The 20,836-nt window shown below is 34.1% G+C and overlaps 1 protein-coding gene across 4 annotated transcripts in view; it reads right to left on the reverse strand.

The window, feature by feature from the left end:
- Sam-S (S-adenosylmethionine Synthetase) overlaps window positions 1–11,341 on the reverse strand; it is a 30,082-nt gene extending 18,741 nt beyond the window's left edge. For 2 of the 4 annotated variants that reach the window (XM_075296820.1, XM_075296817.1), the window contains exons 1-2: window positions 4,944–5,097; window positions 4,143–4,443 (exon numbers count right to left, since the gene is read on the reverse strand). In XM_075296820.1, coding sequence (XP_075152935.1) covers window positions 4,143–4,269 — 127 coding nt within the window. In that variant the 5' untranslated portion in view covers window positions 4,270–4,443; window positions 4,944–5,097. Of the gene's footprint in view, window positions 1–4,142; window positions 4,444–4,943; window positions 5,098–5,349; window positions 5,492–11,222 lie in introns of those variants that run through there. The other 2 variants (XM_075296819.1, XM_075296818.1) reach the window with 2 other exon arrangements.
- Between the last annotated feature and the right edge of the window lie 9,495 nt (window positions 11,342–20,836).

Raw genomic sequence — 20,836 nt, forward strand, 5'->3', positions numbered from 1 at the left:
ACCAAACGCCATTTTAGTTTGAAATACAACATAAAAAGAGAACACACATACTCTTCCATCGCTGTATTTATTCGTGAAATTTACTCTCAACCAACAGTCTAGCTACCAAGAGCAGGCAGTTCTTCAGAACAGGGGACTATAGGAAATCATGAAAAAGATACAAATTGAAAGATAGATCATCTTGGGAGGGCTTTCCCGAATGAATGTAGAGCTAGAGCAACATTAGTCTTTCATTCTGAGAACCAAAGATCATTCCCCATGAGAAATGTGTTTGCATTGATACAAAACTCATAACAGTTCGAATAAAACAAAATAAATAAAAAGGAGAAAAAAAACCTGGTATACTTTTTTTTTGCAATACAAATATTTGAAATTTACACAAATGCTTTTTGAAATACCTAATTTTTTTATTTTTTGTTATACGTTAGCACATATGAATATTTCTTTTTGCTGTATATAACAAATGAAAAACAAATGAAAATTATTAAGAATGGAACCCTTTTCTAATTCTTCTCAATTATAGAGGACCTCATTGTTATAGCAAAGACCGAAAGGCATGTCACTTGATATTGGATACAAATTATAGATAATTTTTACAAAATTACTCAAAAATTCCGTTTTCCTAACGAGGAGTTTGGCCAGCGTTTATAATAATTGTCCTATGCTTAAATCGCCTATGATATTAACAAATTATCTATACATGATGTGAGCTATCTTAGTTGGCCAGAGCCAGCATATTGGTCCTATAACAAAATCTATATACTGATCGAATCAGCCTTGCCTATCAGATTGTTTAACACACTTTATGTTAAAAAAAAATTAAAATTTCACACAAAATAAACTCTATGCATACAATTTGGTATATACATTTTTTGGATACAATGTCAATGGTATTGATATTTAAAAAATTATATATAAATTTCATTTTTTATGCGATAAGCTTGAAATGTGACACAAAGCAAGTGACTTGCATTTGATATGGGTAATATTTGCTTCTACTTGATATGGGAGATGATTTCTTCTACGCAATCTATAAGATCGTAAAATCTTGCAAAAAGCTTCAAGTGTAAGCATGACATTTGCCATCACTTATGAATGTAAAATGGAGCGTAACATATATTCGAATACATTTAAAAACCCAGCATCCCAATTTGTTTTTATTATTCATTTATAAACTAATTTCTCGTATTATTTCTGCCCGAAATTATTTGAATAAATACACTTAAGGGGTTTCCTTAATGGCTTTGCGTAATATTTTGATATACCGCTTTATGGTTCACATGAGAGAATTACTCGCGCATTAAATTGAAAATCATCCCGAATCATCAGGATATTGAAATCTTTGACAAGATCTCTAAATTTGTTAATACACTAGATTTAATATATTTGTAATTATAAGTAGTCTGTAAGTATAAATAAATAAAAACAAAAACATTACTACCCCAAACAAGATTTAATCGAGATCTTTAAGCTTAACCTGTTCCTTTTACGATATGTTAAAAAAAACATTATCTTAGTTGCAAAATAAGACTTGTTAAATAAAGGGGTAATAAATACTGACTGTTTTTTTTACAATAATTAGTTTAAATAGATATAAATAAGTTTTAAAAAATACCCAAAATGGATATGACATTAGAAACAGATTATATTAAACTAATTTTTTGAATTAGTTATGATCATTAAACAGTGCTTTTCAATTAGAAGAAAATTATACAATTGAAAGAAATTCTAACCCGAATCTTGATTATATTAAAAGCATTTAAAAAAAATTCGGCACTTTTTGGCGATATTTTTACAGAAAAATTCATAAAGTAAATTGAAAAGGTTGATGTTAAAATCATAATACCTCATACACATTAGGCTCGAAAGTGGATTTTGGAAGTGTAATGTGAATAAGGTATAAGAGAAATCAATAAATTCAACTATATGTATATTAAAATTGTGTGTGGAAAAGAAACTTGTCGAAATTTGACTCGTAAAGGAAGAGAAATGTGGGTAGCTGATTAAAAGGAGCTGTACTTAAATAGGCTCGATTTTAACTGAAGAATAATTTCAATGCATCTGTCGCAAAGGGAGGCGTGTAAAATTCAAACCATACTTAGGAAGCTTTTTTTATAGATTTAAGCAAAAAACATTCGAAATCTAGTCAAATTGATAGTGACCAAATTGATAGTGATTATTTTCATGTTGTTAACTAATCCAAAAAGTCGAAAGTCCCGACATCAGGTCATCTTTGTAATGGTCGCAAAATTTGAAGAAAGTTTTTAAATTTGGAAAAAGACAAAAATGAAAGAAATATTGACTTTTGAATAAGCCGACTATTTCAAATTTGGAGTAAGTCCAAGAGTCGAATTTTTTTTTTATTCTCATTACAATACCTTTACGTAACAGATATGTGGCAAGAGGTGAAACATGAACCCATAATTTCAGTCTGAAAACCAATCAAAATTCTTCGCAGTGGCTCTTTCTGGTAGCGTATGGCACCAGTCAATGAAAACGGCGGCAATATAAGAATGAAAGTAAAACTTTGCTAAAAGGGAGCCACCGTGGTGCAATGGTTAGCATGCCCGCCTTGCATACACAAGGTCGTGGGTTCGATTCCTGCTTCGACCAAACACCAAAAAGTTTTTCAGCGGTGGATTATCCCACCTCAGTAATGCTGGTGACATTTCTGAGGGTTTCAAAGCTTCTCTAAGTGGTTTCACTGCAAAGTGGAACGCCGTTCGGACTATAAAAAGGAGTTCCCTTATCATTGAGCTTAACATGGAATCGGGCAGCACTCACTGTGGTATCACAATGGACTGAATAGTCTAAGTGAGCCTGATACATCGGGCTGCCACCTAACCTAATCTAACTGTGCTACAAATTATGTTTTTATTTCTAATAGACTAATAGAAAAATTGAAAACTGACATTGCTTCATTCAAAATTCTATAATTAAACATTTTTGGGAAATTGGCCTGTTAGTTAATATTAAACAGAGAACTTTTTTTTGTTTCAGTTACGAAATCAATTCAATGATTTTTTTTAGTGAAATTGTCTGAAGCAATTGATATTAACAAATCAAAAATGAATTGATCAAATCAAAAATATAATGATGCTGGTATTTTTGTGAATTAAACGTATTATTAATAAGTTAATAGCTTTTAATTGAACATGGTTTTTTAAATCCAGTTGCAAAATTCTATGTGTGCCAACAAAAAATTTGTAGTAATTATTTCTTCAAAAATCTGACTCAATATGAACATGGGAACACAGTTCACAAAATAGCAATCCCTGATATTTAGTTCAAAAAAATCTCTGTGGGCTAGCTGACTTAATACAATTGCTAAGTGGAATTATCTTCCGATTTAAGTAATTTACACTATTAGGAGCCACCGTGGTGCAATGGTTAGCATGCCCGCCTTGCATACACAAGGTCGGGGGTTCGATTCCTGCTTCGACCGAACACCAAAAAGTTTTTCAGCGGTGGATTATCCCACCTCAGTAATGCTGGTGACATTTCTAAGGGTTTCAAAGCTTCTCTAAGTGGTTTCAGTGCAATTTGGAACGCCGTTCGGACTCGGCTATAAAAAGGAGGTCCCTTGTCCATGAGCTTAACATGGAATCGGGCAGCACTCAGTGATAAGGGAGAAGTTCACCAATGTGGTATCACAATGGACTGAATAGTCTAAGCGAGCCTGATACATTGGGCTGCCACCTAACCTAACCTAACTATTAGAATGCTTCAGAAAAAAAGCCCAAGGAAGCTTCATTAAAATCGCCGTTAATTCGAATGCTTTTTCAGAACTTCCTCCGATTAAAGAAATTTACAATATTATTATGAAATCCAAAACATTGACAAACTTAGAAAAAGTCGAAGGGTCAACAAAATATTTCCCAGACAAAATATTACATATGAAAAGGACATTTTCCAAATCGAGTTTCCATTCTTTCCTACTTAATTTACAAAAGTCCTTAGGTTGCACAATCAAAAATTTAATTTCAATTCGAACTTGGATTTTTCTTTCGATGCAAAGAAATTCACTGCATCAGATTCCCACATCTGGCCATGAACCAATCGATAACTAAATCTGCAGTATATTAGAAAAATCTAAATTTCCAAAATTTTTAGTACTGAGTCCTATCTTACTAGACACTTACCTGGATGTCCTTCGCCAACCGATTCGGAAGTGAATAAGAATGATTGGCCATCTTCCATGTCATATTGTGTACCATTGCCATTAACACTGCAGCCGTTGGAGTGACCATTTGTTACTGTTTGTGGCATTTTGTATGGATTGATTTGTTAATATACAGTAAGAGGATGGATGATTGGCCGATAAAAATTAATTTATTGTTTGTATTAGACTGTTGATGGTACTGCTGCCGCTGTAGTTGTTGCTGCCGCTAATTGCTGCTGTGTATTGTCGTCGTTGATATTGTGATGGTGATTTTTGGCAAGCTAAAGGAATGAATGATTAACTTTTTTTGAGTGATTATTCTCTTTTCAATATTTTGTATTAATAAATAAAACTTATTTGAAATTAAAATTGATTTTTCTCAAAGTGACCACCATGTATGCGTCGATGTTGTCGTTTGTTTTTTTTTTCTTTTTCATTTGCCGACCAGACTGCTACATATTGAGGGAACACACACGCACGCACACACATACACCACACACTATTTTCCTCTTTGCCTTATTTTTATATTTTGCTTTTAAATTTTCTTTTTTTTTTCTCAACTTTTTTTTTTATAGAACAGATAATTTTATGTAACTGCTTAATAAATTTGCATGCCTTTCTTTCGCACTAAAGCATTGAGATTCCAATTTAAAGTGACTCTTCAAAACGGATGTTAATTGTTTAATTCATACACAAGCGGATTTTGATATTAAATTTAACATAATTCCAAAAAAAAATTAAATATTTTTTAATTCACAATTTTTGAAATATTCTCCACTACCTTGGGTAACCACGAATGGATTCTATGTTGTTGGTTGGTTGGTATGTGTCTTTGGGGGGGAAAACGTTTTTGGTTTCGTTCGATAGACAAGCGGCAGATGCTAGTGAAGGCAAAGTCCTCACACTTCGAGGTTCTAAATGTAAAAGAGAGCCCGACATCCACATTGTTTTCATTTTATACTCTTTCGCCATATTCGTTGACATTTGCGCCGTCTCCAACCAACTTTAACCAGGAAAATAAGCTGTGTATGTGTGTGTGCGTGTGTTATTAGATTATTTTGTCGTTGCCGTAGATTTATGCTAAAAAAAATTCTACTTCATTAAACGATTTGTATTTCAGGTCGCAGTTCATTCCCCTTCAATTGAATAAAGAAATTTGTAATAATATCTAATGATACTTAAATTACCTACAGACCAATTGCTGCTGCTATGGAAATTTCCGTGATTCTTGTAAATTTTTGTAAGCGTGTTTTTATTTTTTTTCCTCCGCTTATTGTTCCATGTGCTGCTGTTTTTTTTCTCGCCCCAAAAACAATGTGGTGATCAGCTGTTTTCAGCCAAGGCGAATATATTTGACAGTGACGCATTTCTTTGGCGCTTTTAGATTACATCTTAAAACTACAACCGTGTGGGGGTTATTAGGTCTGTTCGTATAATTTTCCAATGAAAATTGGCAAATTAATTTTGTATGTAATTTTTAATTTTATTTAATAATAATCAATCAATGCCCTCAAGGAATACAAATTGATAGAAAAAAAGTATTAACATTGTAAGAAATTTATGTATATACATATATCAACCCCTCAATAATATACAATGTGCGCTATAAATCGCGTCAGTGAGATTCTCGTTTAAAATTAGTGGTGTATTTTTTAAATTCAAATAAAATAAAATGCCATAAAGGAACATCGGATAGTAATGCGCAAGAATAAAAGAGTGGCGACAAAAATTTAACGAATTACGACAAGTACACGCTAAATTTAACTGAAACATTTTACACAGTTCGGTACCTAAAGGTAGAATTACATGCCATGCGTTGAATGCGTGCGATGATTGAAGAGTTGAAATTTCTCTTTGAAATCAAAAGCTCGAGTAGTCTGCCGCAAACAGAAAAAAATCAACCCTTCCATCAACGCACGGATTGACGCATGGTGTGTAATTCAACCTTAAATGGGAGTCATCACCGGTATACCATTTGAGTCTTTAGGCCGCTATTAAAATAGCCAGTTTTTCACAATTAGTTTTCTTTAAATTAATTTTTCAATTGTTGCTTTGGGCCATTCCCAAATTAAGATATTATAAAATTGTCGAAAAGATTGTATTCTGCTTTTACAGATTTATTTTCGATTTAAACGGCTAAACTCGAACATAGTACCACCTAAAAACAAAAATACTCCATTCAAAAGTTCATTCAAATCGGTTTAAACCGTCATTAGTCAAACCTTGGGGCTATATCAACACATGGTCCGATATAGGCAAACTTTACCCGATCTGTAGAAAAACCCCAAAACAACTTCTTCGGGCCACCGTGGTGCTATAGTCAGCATGTCCGCCAGCGTTGCCAGAATTGTTTCACTAAAAACCGCTAGATTTGTCCAAAAAACTAGCCAAAAAACTAGTATTTTAATGACATGAAATCTTTGGCCTCACGACAATATTTTTTCAGTGTACAAAGCAATTCACATCTACTATTTTAATGTAGCAATATTATAATAACTTTAGAATACGTATTATAATAAGATAAAAAGGATAAACGAGTCAAATGCTATTATTCCTAATAATTTACTGACAGTTTATATAAGGAATTTGTATGGTAATAGTAGATTTAAAGTTTACGATAATTTTTATGAATAAGAGGAAAAAACTTTACAATAAGGTGTATTTGCTGCAAAAATGCCCGCATAATGGCTGGAATAATTATTAAGGCTTCAATTGAGCTTTGAAATGTGTGGAAACCCTTATTCTGGCAGCAAGACTTAGATAAAAACGAAGTTTTATCCATATTTCAATAGGAACATGTCGAAAATAAAAAAGCCAAAAATAGCTAAAAGGGTCATGAAAAAAGCCAGAAAAAAAGCTAAAAGCTAAATGCATTTTTTTTCCCGCTAGACGTCTTCAAAAAAAGCCAAATCTAGCGGGAAAAAGCTAAATTGGCAACGCTGATGTCCGCCTTGCATACAAAGGGTCAATGGTTCAATCCCAGTTTCGACCAAACACCAAAAACATATTTCAGCGGTGGATTAAGGGTATAATCAGTAATGCTGTTGAAATTTCAGAGTGTCTCAAAGCATCCCTAAGTGTTTCAAAGCATCCCTAAGAGGTCCCTTGTCATTGAGCTAAACATAGAATCGGGCAGAACCCAGTGATAAGAGAGCAGATCACCATTGTGGTATCATAATGGATTGAATAGTCCAAGTGAACCTGAAATACCGGGGTGACACTATACCTAACTAAACCTAATATAACTTTATGGATTAATATAAACAAAAATGTCTCTTGATGTGAGCCGATTGACCGCATGTTAGACAAACATCCTGGATTCCTCAGAAGCGAGAGAGACAGCATATCGGATCTAGGACATCGCGACCTTGTCTCTATAGGCCAGCTGCCTCCTGAAACGCTTTCATGAAAGGATTCGGAGCTGGGATATCGCCGATCTTGTCTCTATAGGCCAGCTGCCTCCTGAAACGCTTTCGTTTACACGATTCTCCGTGCAGACTGTAGCTCTCATCGCTACCAGATGACAAATTGGTTCAAAATCGATAATAATTGTGGTACCAGGGAATCTAATTTCGATGAAATTCATATATTAGTCGGTTTTGACGAAATGTCCACTTCGACTTTTTAATTTTCTCTACAAAAAAAAAAAAAATAATGATTTTCGACTTTTGTATCCCTGCCGACGAAGATGTGGTGGAAGCAACCATTGATTTTATCTTTAAATCGCGAAGTTAGCTTCTTCTTGAAGATACCATAGAAAAAATCATGAACGGCGCGCGCGTTTCAGAACGAAACGTTCATGAAAGTGAATCAACACACTTGTGATGTCAAATGGAGAACAGACGGTATCAATCTGACAACAACAAAATGACGCCATGCGTTGTCAAAACAACACCCAGCGTTCATGATTTGAAAACATTATGGTTGGAAATTTATAATCAGAAATGTAAATGTTTAATGGCAAACAAAAGCTATAAAGACACAGGCTCGAATTTCGCATCGGACAATTTTTTTTTGTAATTTTTTGATATAAAATTTTATTCATACATACAGTCTACACAAGTAATCTTATGTACCCTCCATCATGGATTGCGTAGAAACTTTTACTAAAGACGGTCATCCACAATTGAACTGCTTGGGTTGCGGCCGATGGCAAGTAGAGGTGTGCACGTGAGTAATAGTTTACTCACGCACACTCACGAAAAGAACATTTGTACCCACGCATGAAAACGTCGTGACTCACGAAAAATACCGTAACTCACGAAAAATATCGTTACTCACGAAAAATATCCTGACTTACGAATAATTTTATAATTAATTAACCTTACCGAAGTGTCTGAAAACATGAGCATTATTAAAATCGAGAGTGTTATTAAACTCTTAACATCCCAGGGGCTATATACAATTATGAACACGAGTCTACCAAAAATGACAGATTTTTACTGTTTGGTAGATTGGTAGAATTCTTGATGTTTTGGACGATTTTGCAAAATATTCCTCTCCAACTATGAAATGCTTCATAAACTTTCTATAGAAATAACATTTTGACAAAATTTTCTATAGAAATAAAATTTTGACAAAATTTTCTATAGAAATAAAATTTTCTATAGAAATAAAATTTTGACAAAATTTTCTATAGAAATAAATTTTTGACAAAATTTTCTATAGAAATTATATTTTGACAAAATTTCCGAAAGAAATAAAATGTTGACAAAATATTCTATAAAAATATAAAATTTTGACAAAATTTTCTACTGCAATAAAATTTTGATAGATTATTTTTGGCTCGAGTGGCAATCGTGATTTTTCTGTGATTGAGGATAGATTTATTTGGGGGCTATAAATAATATAAATCGATACGGGTCAATTTTGGCATGGTTGTTATCGGTCATATACTAGCGAAATGTAACAAATTTCAAATTTTGCTCCTTCAAGAGACTCCGGAGGTCAAATCTGGGGATCGGTTTGTATAAGGGCTATATATATTTATGGACCGATATGGACCAATTTTTGCATGGTTGTTGGGGACCATATACCAACACCATGTTCCAGATTTCAGCCGGATCGAATGAAATTTGGTTCTCTTAGAGGCTCCGCAAGCCAAATCTGGGGATCGGTTTATATGGGGGCTATATATAATTATGGACCGATGTGGACCAATTTTTGCACGGTTGTTAGAGACCATATACCAACACCATGTACCAAATTTCAGGCGGATCGGATGAAATTTGCCTCTCTTTGAGGTTCCGCAAGCCAAATCTGGGGTTCGGTTTTTATGGGGGCTATATATAATTATGGGTCGATATGGACCAATTTTTCCATGTTTGTTAGAGACCATATTCTAATACAATTACCAAATTTCAGCCAGATCGGATGAAATATGCTTCTCTTAGAGGCTCCGAAAGCCAAATCTGGGGGTCCGTTTGTATGGAGGCTATACGTAAAAGTGAACCGATATGGCCCTTTTGCAATACCATCCGATCTACATCAATAACAACTACTTGTGACCAAGTTTCAAGTCGATACCTTGTTTCGTTCGGAAGTTAGCGTGATTTCAACAGATGGACGGACGGACGTGGCTAGATCGACTCAGAATTTCACCACGACCCAGAATATATATTTTATGGGGTCTTAACTAGAAGAATATTTCGATGTGTTACAAACGGAATGATTAAGTTAATATACCACCCATCCTGTGGTGAAGGGTATAACAAGTCTACTATACCCTGTTGATGCAATATGTTATTGGCTTGTTAGAAAGTTTAGAAACATTTTTTACAAATTGTTTTATAAACTGCGCAAAGGACGATACATGTTATAAAGTCTACTTCCACAAATCATTAGGACAAATCTTTCCTTATTCAGTGAACAAAAATATTGTCTTTATTTTAAATAACTACACAGAAAAAAATTTCACGAAAATTTTTCCAATTAAAATCTTAATTGAGTTTTAAAAAATATTCAGTTAAAAATTTAATTGATTCAACAAATTTTTTAATTCAAATAAAAATCAATCACACAAATTAATAGTATCAATTAAATATTTAATTGGATCAATTAATTTTTTAATTGACTGTCAATTAATTTTTTAATTGATACTATCAATTCTGTGATTGAAGACATTTCAATTAAAAAATTAATTGGATCAATTAATTTCGTGATTGAATCAGAAAAAAATTTTTTTGTGTGTACATATTAGGCATGTTTGTTTAGTAATGCAATATTTGAATGGGTTATCCATAGCCTGTTATCAAGGCCAATCTCCAGGCTGATTGTTGATAAATTGACGACTCCCCAATTCACGATAGTCATTTATTGTGATTAATTTGTCCAATAAAGGCCGATACTATGTTCGGCTTTCGTCTTGAAACTTATGCGTTAAGTTCATTAAAATATTCCGATTTACAGACAATATTTTAGCTCAATTGATGCATACTTTCTTTTCCATCTAGATTTTGTCAAAAATTAACAAGAATAGTTTTATTAATAATTATAATTTTGATTAATTTTGAAAAAATAACTTCGAAATTAACCGAACGAACATAATAACTGCCTTTTCATGCAATTCAATAAATCCATTGAAAATTTATAAATTCACTGGTTTCCGGCCACATTTATATACAGCTGATACCCGTGTAGCACATGTTGTGGATAGCCGAATAATATTTTTATTTTAGACCATTACTAAACCGATATTCAATACTAAAGGAAAGCAAGCCTATCACTGAAGTTAAATGGAAATCGGAGATGATTTGTGGTTATACAATTATTGGACTCTAGAAATCGTTTTATACTTTTTCGAATTGATAAGAAATTTGTAAAAGTAGCACCTTCAAATACATTGTAATATAAGAACTTATTATTTTTTCTATAAAGTTTTATAATTCACATTTCCAAACGCACACTCACTTTGATAAATATAGAAAGATTTTTCGTACAAAAAGAATATGGTTTTTTTCTCAAATGTCCTTTAACATCATCACACATGGGTTTACACTTTGAGAAATATCATCTAATTATTTTATATTCTAAATCGAAATAAATTCACTTTTCAACTTACTTCTCGCCACGGATGTTTTTTCTTAACTGTTAGAAATCGGCAAATCGTAGTTTTATTTATAACATTCGGCCCACATTTCTTCTTCACTCCCAATATGAAAAGTACGATAGGGATCATCGAAAGAAAACAAAATGCTCATTATCAGTGGAAAAGTATACAAAAAAATTCAATCTCGTGTCAAAGCTTAGCTTTCTTTCCCTAAAGTAATCAGAGATCGTGTGTTCATGTTCCTATGACAACACAGTCATCAATATATGTACGCATACATAAGTATTTGATGTGCCATTCAATATGAATTGATAAGGAGACCGATTGACTCTAAATTAATAGAATATTTTATTAAATCTTGGAATTTATTTTATTTAAAGCTCCAAAAGAATTCTTAGAAAACAGTTTTGTAAAACAGCTGCTTTCTTCTGCTAAACACAGACATTTGTTGCAAAAAATGGATACCAGGCAAAGTAGATAAAGTTTAAAAGGATGTAAAAAAATTCACAACTTTTTAAAAAAGAACAAAGAAAATTGACTTACTTCATTCTGATAGAATAGAAAATAAACAAAATTTTAAAATTCAGTCTGCTCTGGATACACAGCAATATCCATGATGGGGTAACATACAAAAGCAGAAATGGGATATATCCGATATTAATCCAATACTATACATCACATTATTTCAAGCATTTTCTCAATGTATGGTATTAGCCTACACGGAAATAATTTCAACTTTTCGAAAACGGGTAAAACAAAATTTATTTATTGTTGTTATTATTAATTTTTTTTTTTTCAAAACAGAAAATTGTACATCGTACGCTGTAGTCGATAATACTGGCAAATTGCTTGCGTCGAAACTACTACTCCAATATTGTTCTGGATACACAGCAATATCCATGATAGGGTAACATACAAAAGCAGAAATGGGATATATCCGACATTAATCCAATCCCTGCCAGCATTTCAAAGTTCCATTTCAACCTCATCGTTACCACAGACTCGTAAATGTCACTTCAACCATCATGAAAAGGTACATCAAAAAGTACATGCAAGTAATTTGCCATCCCTACTGTTAAAAAAGCCATTTTTTTGTGAAACGCCAAGCGCAACCAGCTTGTTATATTTTAATTAAATAAAAACGAAAATAAAGTTCTGAAAACATAGATTATACGCTTAAAATTGTGAAAGGTATATTGGTGAACAATTTGGTGATTTTCCAAATGGAATAAAGTGATTGTTTTTCAGATATTTTACAGACACGCTGCCTCCATGGAATAAAAACACTGGTTGATAGACGCAGCAACATCTAACTCGTTACTTGTAACTCAACATCATCATTAATGCCAAAAATTATGTTAAATGTAATGTGATAGTGGTATAAATGTTATATTTTTAAGAATTTGTAAATGTTTAATCAAATTAATAAATATCTAAACAAACGTGTTTTACTCGACCACAATGATTCTTTTACAACTATCTTAAAATGCACTTTTTCTGATTGTTTGGAGGGTCCCTTATTGGCGTCGTTCTAAATTGATCTATAAAGGCACCTAATAATTGCACTCATGCGAAACATTTTTGTAGTAACTTGGCGTGGTACAACTTCTCAATAGTGACGGCGCTTTTCCGACGAGTTTTTGATGTCGTATATGATTGTTTTCGACGTAGTGGGGATTCTCAAAAGAGTCCCCAAATTCAAAAAATGTTGGCAGGGATAATATATGTGGAAATTACCTGTTAGTAATTTACACTTGTTGAGATTTGTTTTGTTGAAACATGGAAGCATAGCAAGAATTTTCATGAAAAAAAAAAAAAAAAATATTGAAAAAAAAGATTTTGAAAAACTGTCAGTCGAAAAAGCAAAAGTTTTAAGAAAAAAAAAAAAAAAAGAAGAAAAATTTTTAAGAAAATTCAACGAAGGATTTTTTTTAAACTGAGATACAAGAAATAAAACAAAAAGCGCGAAATAGTGCGATATATAAGCAAAGATAGATCGTCGTATTTTACGTGAAGTTTCGTGCTAAGAATTGAATGCTGGCAAAGGAAAATTTGAATTAACGACGCCTTTTCACATAGATTTAGAAGGGCATTAGCAGATTTTGGTTCTAATTGGGTTTAATAACCAGCCACAAGGAGTTCAAAAGCTTCAAATATTTATTTCTCCGAATTGACAAAAACGTTAAGAATTACTGCAAATTACCAGCCAAAAGGAGTTCAGGGACTTCGAACGCTTATTTCTCACAATTGATGAAAACCCTAGAAATTGCTGCAAATTAGCTCCTCTAACTACCCGGACGTACCTTTATGGATCTCTTACGGAAATGCAATCATCAATGAATTTATTATTACTATATTATTCCTTAATTTTCATTTAGAGACATATTTACATTTCCCATTCTAGATTAAGTCATACCGAATATTGAAAACCAGGATGCAGCGATCGCTTCAATCTGATGTCAAATAAGGTAAATCCCTTTCCTACAATTCACACATTTATAGACGCTCACTTGATTTACATTAATAGAATTAGTCATACCTACTTACACCTACATTTACTTTCCCTGTAAAATTTGTTCTCCAACCTACACTGAAAGAAGATTTTATTTTATCAATATTAGTATTTAATTATTCCATTTCATTCATTTTTTTTATGTTAATAATAACTTCATTTTAAAAATAATGAATTGCTAAGACGGTTTTATTGACGAAAGACCAGGCTTGTCGGATGTATTCTCGAAAATTTATATATTCTCCGTTATTATTCATCTCTCCGTCCGATATTATTCTCCCTTTTCTGCTATCCATCTATTTTAAAGTTATGTAATCGGCCATAAAAGATCCTCCCCAAATTTCCCTGAGCAAGGCCGGAAGTGGAAGAAATGGCGATTTCGTTACATAATTTTTGGCGCCCAACGTGGGGCTCATCATCGATGAATCCTGTCATATTCCACCTTGACCAGAAATACTTGGGAAATAAAGAATGATGGGTCCTAGTATTGTGAATTTGGAGTTTGGAATGTTAAATCGGCTTTGGTTATCAGCCGCTTTAAACCAATTCTAATAGACAAAACTAAATATAGATATCTATTGTTTGCGATTGGAAGTTTGAAACTATGAGATAATTTGATTTCGACCATCACAATAGAGATATCTTATTATTTGTGTTTAATGTGCGAGAATAATATTTTAAAGATCATTTATTCTTGGAATTTACTTGTACATGTACTTCATAGCATTTATATATTTTATATTAATTTTATATTGGACTGAGAGATGTTAGAATTTAAAAGTTGAAACGGTGTAGAGAATATATCCGAAGGCCTTGTTGAGTAGTCATAACACATAAATCATAATTTTTTTGAGGAGTACAGGTAAACAAAAAGAAATTTAATTGCGTTTTAATATTTTTCTGGGTAATTCAAATTAAAAGAAAGAAATGTTTCGAAGTCCTGGGATTAATCCTGCTAATTCGGCCAATGGCGGAAACAATAATCCGGTAGATGAGGAGAGAATCGGGGTTAGAACGCGGTCACAGGCGCGCAGAGATGGGACATGTGCCGTACAAAATTCGGGAGAGGTTCTTGACCCACCGTCATACCAATCAGCCGAGGCATGTGATGTGTTAAATTTTGTTAGGAATTCGCTGTTAGAGTTTCGTCAGGAAATGAGAACTACCATCAATACAGAGTTACGTAATGCGATATCTGAAATCAATTTGAATGTAAATCAAAGAGAATCAGAACCCGTCCAGCATGGGGAACCGGAAATGCGAGGAAGTCATAGTGTGGTAAATACTTCTGTTTCTTCTGAGAAAATAGCTACGCTGATAAATAATTGGCGCGTGACATTTAAAGGATGTTCAGGAGATGTTCCTATAGAAGATTTTATATACAGAATAAGGACTTTAACGACGTCCCATCTTAATAGAGATTTTGATTTATTGTGCCAACATGCACATATTTTATTTGATGGAAAAGCTAAGCAGTGGTTTTGGCGTTTTCATCGCCAGAACCAGGGGTTGTTTGACTGGCAGGATTTGTGTGAGGCGCTTAAAAGACAATTTAGGGACAACAGCACAGACAGTGACATAAAGGATGATATAAGGCGACGAAAACAAAAGCCTGAAGAAAAATTTGAAGACTACCTTGATGTTATAACCAGAATGAGTGACCGTTTGCAAGTTCCACTGAGCGACCAGGAATTTGTGGAAATGGTCGTCAGAAATTTGAAGAATGAGCTTCGATATGAACTACTTCACATAAATATCCCGAACATTGCTGTTCTACGGGCTGAAGTTCGAAAGCATGAAAAATTTAAAGAAGAGATTAAACAATGGCCAGCACGTAGTGGTGTTGTTTCTCGTAGAGAGGTCGCTGAGATAGACTTACTCTCGGAGGAATCCGCGTCGGAAGTTGAGGTGGATATAATAGATGCAACTGAAATTAAGTGCTGGAATTGCGAGGACTTCGGACATAGATACCAAGATTGTCTTGCACCTCGCCGAATATTTTGCTACGGCTGTGGGCAGTTAGACACGTATAAACCTAACTGCTCCAATTGTATAGCTAGGCAGAAGTCTTTAAACTCAAAAAGGGATGTGCGTCAGGGAAAGAGCGCACATCCAAAAACAAGTCGGAATTAAATACCCTTGACAGCCAAACAAACCATGATGTGACCTTTAAACCGGATGTTTACAATTTATTCCACCACGAATGGAAAAGGATACGAAATAACTACTGGGGCATCCAAAAAGTATCCAGACGTAAGATTAGATCAGCGACGAGAATGAATACATTTTGGAGGAAACGAAAAGAACTAGGAAAACATTGTATTGCTTCTGTAACTTTTAAAGATAATGACACTAGGCCTTACGTGAACATAACTATATATGGAAAAACTTTCCTAGCCTTATTGGATAGCGGTGCCACTATAACATGTATCGGTAACAATTTGGCTAGGGATATTGCTACTGAAAGGACAGGGGAGATTGATAAATTTTATGGATTGGTGAAAACTGCCGATGGCCAGAAACAACGAGTAGTGGGCACTATACTAGTAAATATGGGGTTTGGAGCACAAACAAGATCACTGAAGGTTTTGATTATCCCAGAATTGGGTCAGGATGTGATATGTGGAGTTGATTTTTGGAAAATATTTGGACTAAAAATAATCGAAAATACATCAGAGATATCCGAAATCGACGAAAAGGACAACGACTCATATCCGCTCAATTCAAGACAGGAACAGCAACTCAAGGCAGTAATTTCATTATTTCCTTCATCAGATAAGGAGGGTTTAGGTAAAACAGATTTGATAGAGCATGTGATTGAGACAGGAAACGCGAAACCTATCAAACAAAAATTTTATCCAATATCTCCCGCTCGAGAAAAATTGTTATGTGAGGAATTGGATAGAATGCTTGCGTTAGGTGTTATCGAGGAAGCAGATCAGTCCCCTTGGTCTTCGCCTGGGGTTCTGATAGTGAAGCCAGGAAAAGTTAGGTTTTGTCTAGATTCCAGAAGGCTGAATGAGGTAACAGAAAAAGATGCATACCCTATGCCAAGCATAGATGGCATACTATCACGTCTACCCTCCGTACATATAATCTCCAAAATTGACTTGAAGGATGCATTTTGGCAAGTCAATTTGTCAGAAGAATCCCGACCCAAGACGGCATTTTCCGTACCAAATCGTCCTTTATACCAATTTTGCCGGATGCCATTTGGGTTATGCAATTCCCCACAAACGTTATGCAGGCTCATGGATAAAGTCATTACGTATGATTTAAAAGACCATGTGTTCGTATATTTAGACGACTTGTTGGTTATGTCAAGGTCTTTCGAGGAGCATATTTTCCACCTCCTAGAAGTAGCTAAGTTACTGAGAAAAGCTGGATTGACGATAAATATCAAGAAGAGCAACTTTGGTTTGAAGCGGGTAAATTATTTGGGTTATATCGTAGGAAATGGAGCGATTATGACTGACGAAGAGAAAGTTAAGGCTATCATTGATTATCCCGTTCCCAAAAATGTTCGACAACTGCGTCAATTCCTCGGCATGGCGGGTTGGTATAGGCGTTTTATTTCTGATTTCGCCACCGTGTCAAACCCTTTAACAGAGCTACAGACGAAAAAGAAATCCTTCAATTGGGACTCAGTCGCGCAGGACTCATTCAATACGTTAAAGCGTATGTTAGCCACAGCCCCCGTTTTAATTCACCCTGACTATAATAAGAAATTTATTGTCCAGTGCGATGCTAGTAGTGTTGGAGTAGGAGCAGTACTGGCTCAAGCAGATGAAACTGGGGCAGAAAAGCCGATTGCGTACATGTCAAAAAAGTTGAACCGAGCGCAACGAAATTACACAGTCACGGAACTAGAATGCTTAGCAGTAGTCTTAGCTATAAAGAAATTTAGGATTTATATTGAAGGACACCCATTTACAGTAGTGACTGACCACGCAAGCCTCAAATGGTTAATGCACCAGAAGGACCTCAACGGAAGATTAGCAAGGTGGGCGTTGAAGCTACAGGGATATGACTTTGATATAGAACATAGGCGTGGAAGAGAAAATGTGGTGCCAGATGCGTTATCTAGAGGCTTTCCGAATGAGGACATAGCGGTAGTAGAAACTGATTCCCTTCCAGCCATCGATTTAGAGTCAGACGCGTTTGACTCCGCGGGTTACAAGTCGCTCCGCGACGAATTGATGAAGTCTAATTCACCAGATTATTATATAGAAGACAAATATATTTATTTTAGAGCCAATTTCGATAAAGTTACACAATGGAAGCTCTTAGTACCAGAACCACTTAGGAAGGAGGTAATAATTTCGTGTCATAACCCACCAACATCTGCCCATCCAGGTATAGCAAAAACCCTAGATAGGATCCGGCGATTTTTTTATTGGCCGAGGATGGTGTTAGATGTAAAAGAATTTATCGCAGATTGTGAGAGTTGCAAGACGGCTAAAGTACCCAATCAGAATTTGAGACCATTAATGGGAAAAATGTCAGAGTCCGAAAGACCATTCCAAAAATTTTATATTGATTTAATAGGTCCCTTTCCTCGGAGCAAGAAGGGTAACATAGGAGTTTGTATAGTTTTAGACCATTTTTCGAAATTCACGTTTTTAAAACCGATGAAAAAATTCTGCGCTAAGGACATTATAACCTTCCTACTAGATGACATTTTCCACTGCTTTGGGGTCCCGGAGTCTATAGTATCAGATAACGGTAGCCAATTCAAATGTAAAGTTTTTAACGAATTCTTAAAGAAATACGGAACCAAACATATCTACACGGCTCTTCATTCCCCACAAGCGAATGCCAGTGAGCGCGTCAATCGTTGTATTAATGAGGCATTGAGATCGTATATTCGATCCGATCAAAGAGAATGGGATTATTATATTAGTAGCATTAACAGTTCACTGCGAAATACGGTACATCAGTCAATTGGCATGTCTCCATATTATGTGGTCTTTGGCCAAAATATGGTTACACATGGTGAGGACTATAGGATAATGAAGACACTTAATTGTATGGACGGACCACCGGAGTTGGACAGAGGAGATAGGTTCGTAGAATTTAGGAAAATGGTAGTAGAGAAATTGAAGAAGGCTTATGAGAAAAATGTACATTCATACAATTTAAGAAGTAAGAATAGAATATTCAAAGAAGGGCAGATTGTAACGAGAAGGAATTTCCAACAAAGCAATTTCATTAAACATGTTAATGCAAAGTTAGGTCCGGTAGGAGTTAGAGCTAAAGTTTTAGAAAGAATTGGCAATTGTATGTACAAGTTGGAAGACTGTGAAACTAAAAATTTATCAATATTTCACGCAAAGGACATTTGGTAGGGATGGGAATAAAAGATATAAGCATTTTTTTTTTTTTTTTTTTTTTTTTTTTTTTTTTTTTGTATGCGTTGGTGTGATTGTGGAAATTACCTGTTAGTAATTTACACTTGTTGAGATTTGTTTTGTTGAAACATGGAAGCATAGCAAGAATTTTCATGAAAAAAAAAAAAAAAAATATTGAAAAAAAAGATTTTGAAAAACTGTCAGTCGAAAAAGCAAAAGTTTTAAGAAAAAAAAAAAAAAAAGAAGAAAAATTTTTAAGAAAATTCAACGAAGGATTTTTTTTAAACTGAGATACAAGAAATAAAACAAAAAGCGCGAAATAGTGCGATATATAAGCAAAGATAGATCGTCGTATTTTACGTGAAGTTTCGTGCTAAGAATTGAATGCTGGCAAAGGAAAATTTGAATTAACGACGCCTTTTCACATAGATTTAGAAGGGCATTAGCAGATTTTGGTTCTAATTGGGTTTAATAACCAGCCACAAGGAGTTCAAAAGCTTCAAATATTTATTTCTCCGAATTGACAAAAACGTTAAGAATTACTGCAAATTACCAGCCAAAAGGAGTTCAGGGACTTCGAACGCTTATTTCTCACAATTGATGAAAACCCTAGAAATTGCTGCAAATTAGCTCCTCTAACTACCCGGACGTACCTTTATGGATCTCTTACGGAAATGCAATCATCAATGAATTTATTATTACTATATTATTCCTTAATTTTCATTTAGAGACATATTTACATTTCCCATTCTAGATTAAGTCATACCGAATATTGAAAACCAGGATGCAGCGATCGCTTCAATCTGATGTCAAATAAGGTAAATCCCTTTCCTACAATTCACACATTTATAGACGCTCACTTGATTTACATTAATAGAATTAGTCATACCTACTTACACCTACATTTACTTTCCCTGTAAAATTTGTTCTCCAACCTACACTGAAAGAAGATTTTATTTTATCAATATTAGTATTTAATTATTCCATTTCATTCATTTTTTTTATGTTAATAATAACTTCATTTTAAAAATAATGAATTGCTAAGACGGTTTTATTGACGAAAGACCAGGCTTGTCGGATGTATTCTCGAAAATTTATATATTCTCCGTTATTATTCATCTCTCCGTCCGATATTATTCTCCCTTTTCTGCTATCCATCTATTTTAAAGTTATGTAATCGGCCATAAAAGATCCTCCCCAAATTTCCCTGAGCAAGGCCGGAAGTGGAAGAAATGGCGATTTCGTTACATATACATCACACTATTTCAAGCATTTTCTCAATGTATGGTATTAGCCTACACGGAAATAATTTAAACTTTTTGAAAACGGCTAAAACAAAATTTATTTATTGTTGTTATTATTAATATTATTAATTTTTTTTTTCACATCAGAAAATTGTACATCGTACGCTGGAAAATTGCTTGCGTCGACTCCAATATTGTTCAATTTTTTCTACTACTCCAATATTGTTCAATTTTTTTCTGCAGAAGCTGCTGGTATATTGCATGCATTAGAAATTGCAAAATCATCAAAAAAGATGACTATCATCTGTACAAATAGCCTGTCTGTAATAAACTCTGTGAAGAACTTATCGAACATGTCCTGGAACATTATAAACAAAATAAGAAATTCAATAAGTGATAATAATGGGAAATTAAAGCTGGTGTGGGTACCAGGGCATGCCAATATCGCTGATAATATGCATGGATTTAGAAGCAAAAAATGCTAAGTCAGCTCCTCTAATTTTCTGCCAGTCTTTAGAA

Source organism: Haematobia irritans, chromosome 2 (genome assembly GCF_050003625.1).
Source record: "Haematobia irritans isolate KBUSLIRL chromosome 2, ASM5000362v1, whole genome shotgun sequence".
Lineage (NCBI taxonomy): Eukaryota > Metazoa > Arthropoda > Insecta > Diptera > Muscidae > Haematobia > Haematobia irritans.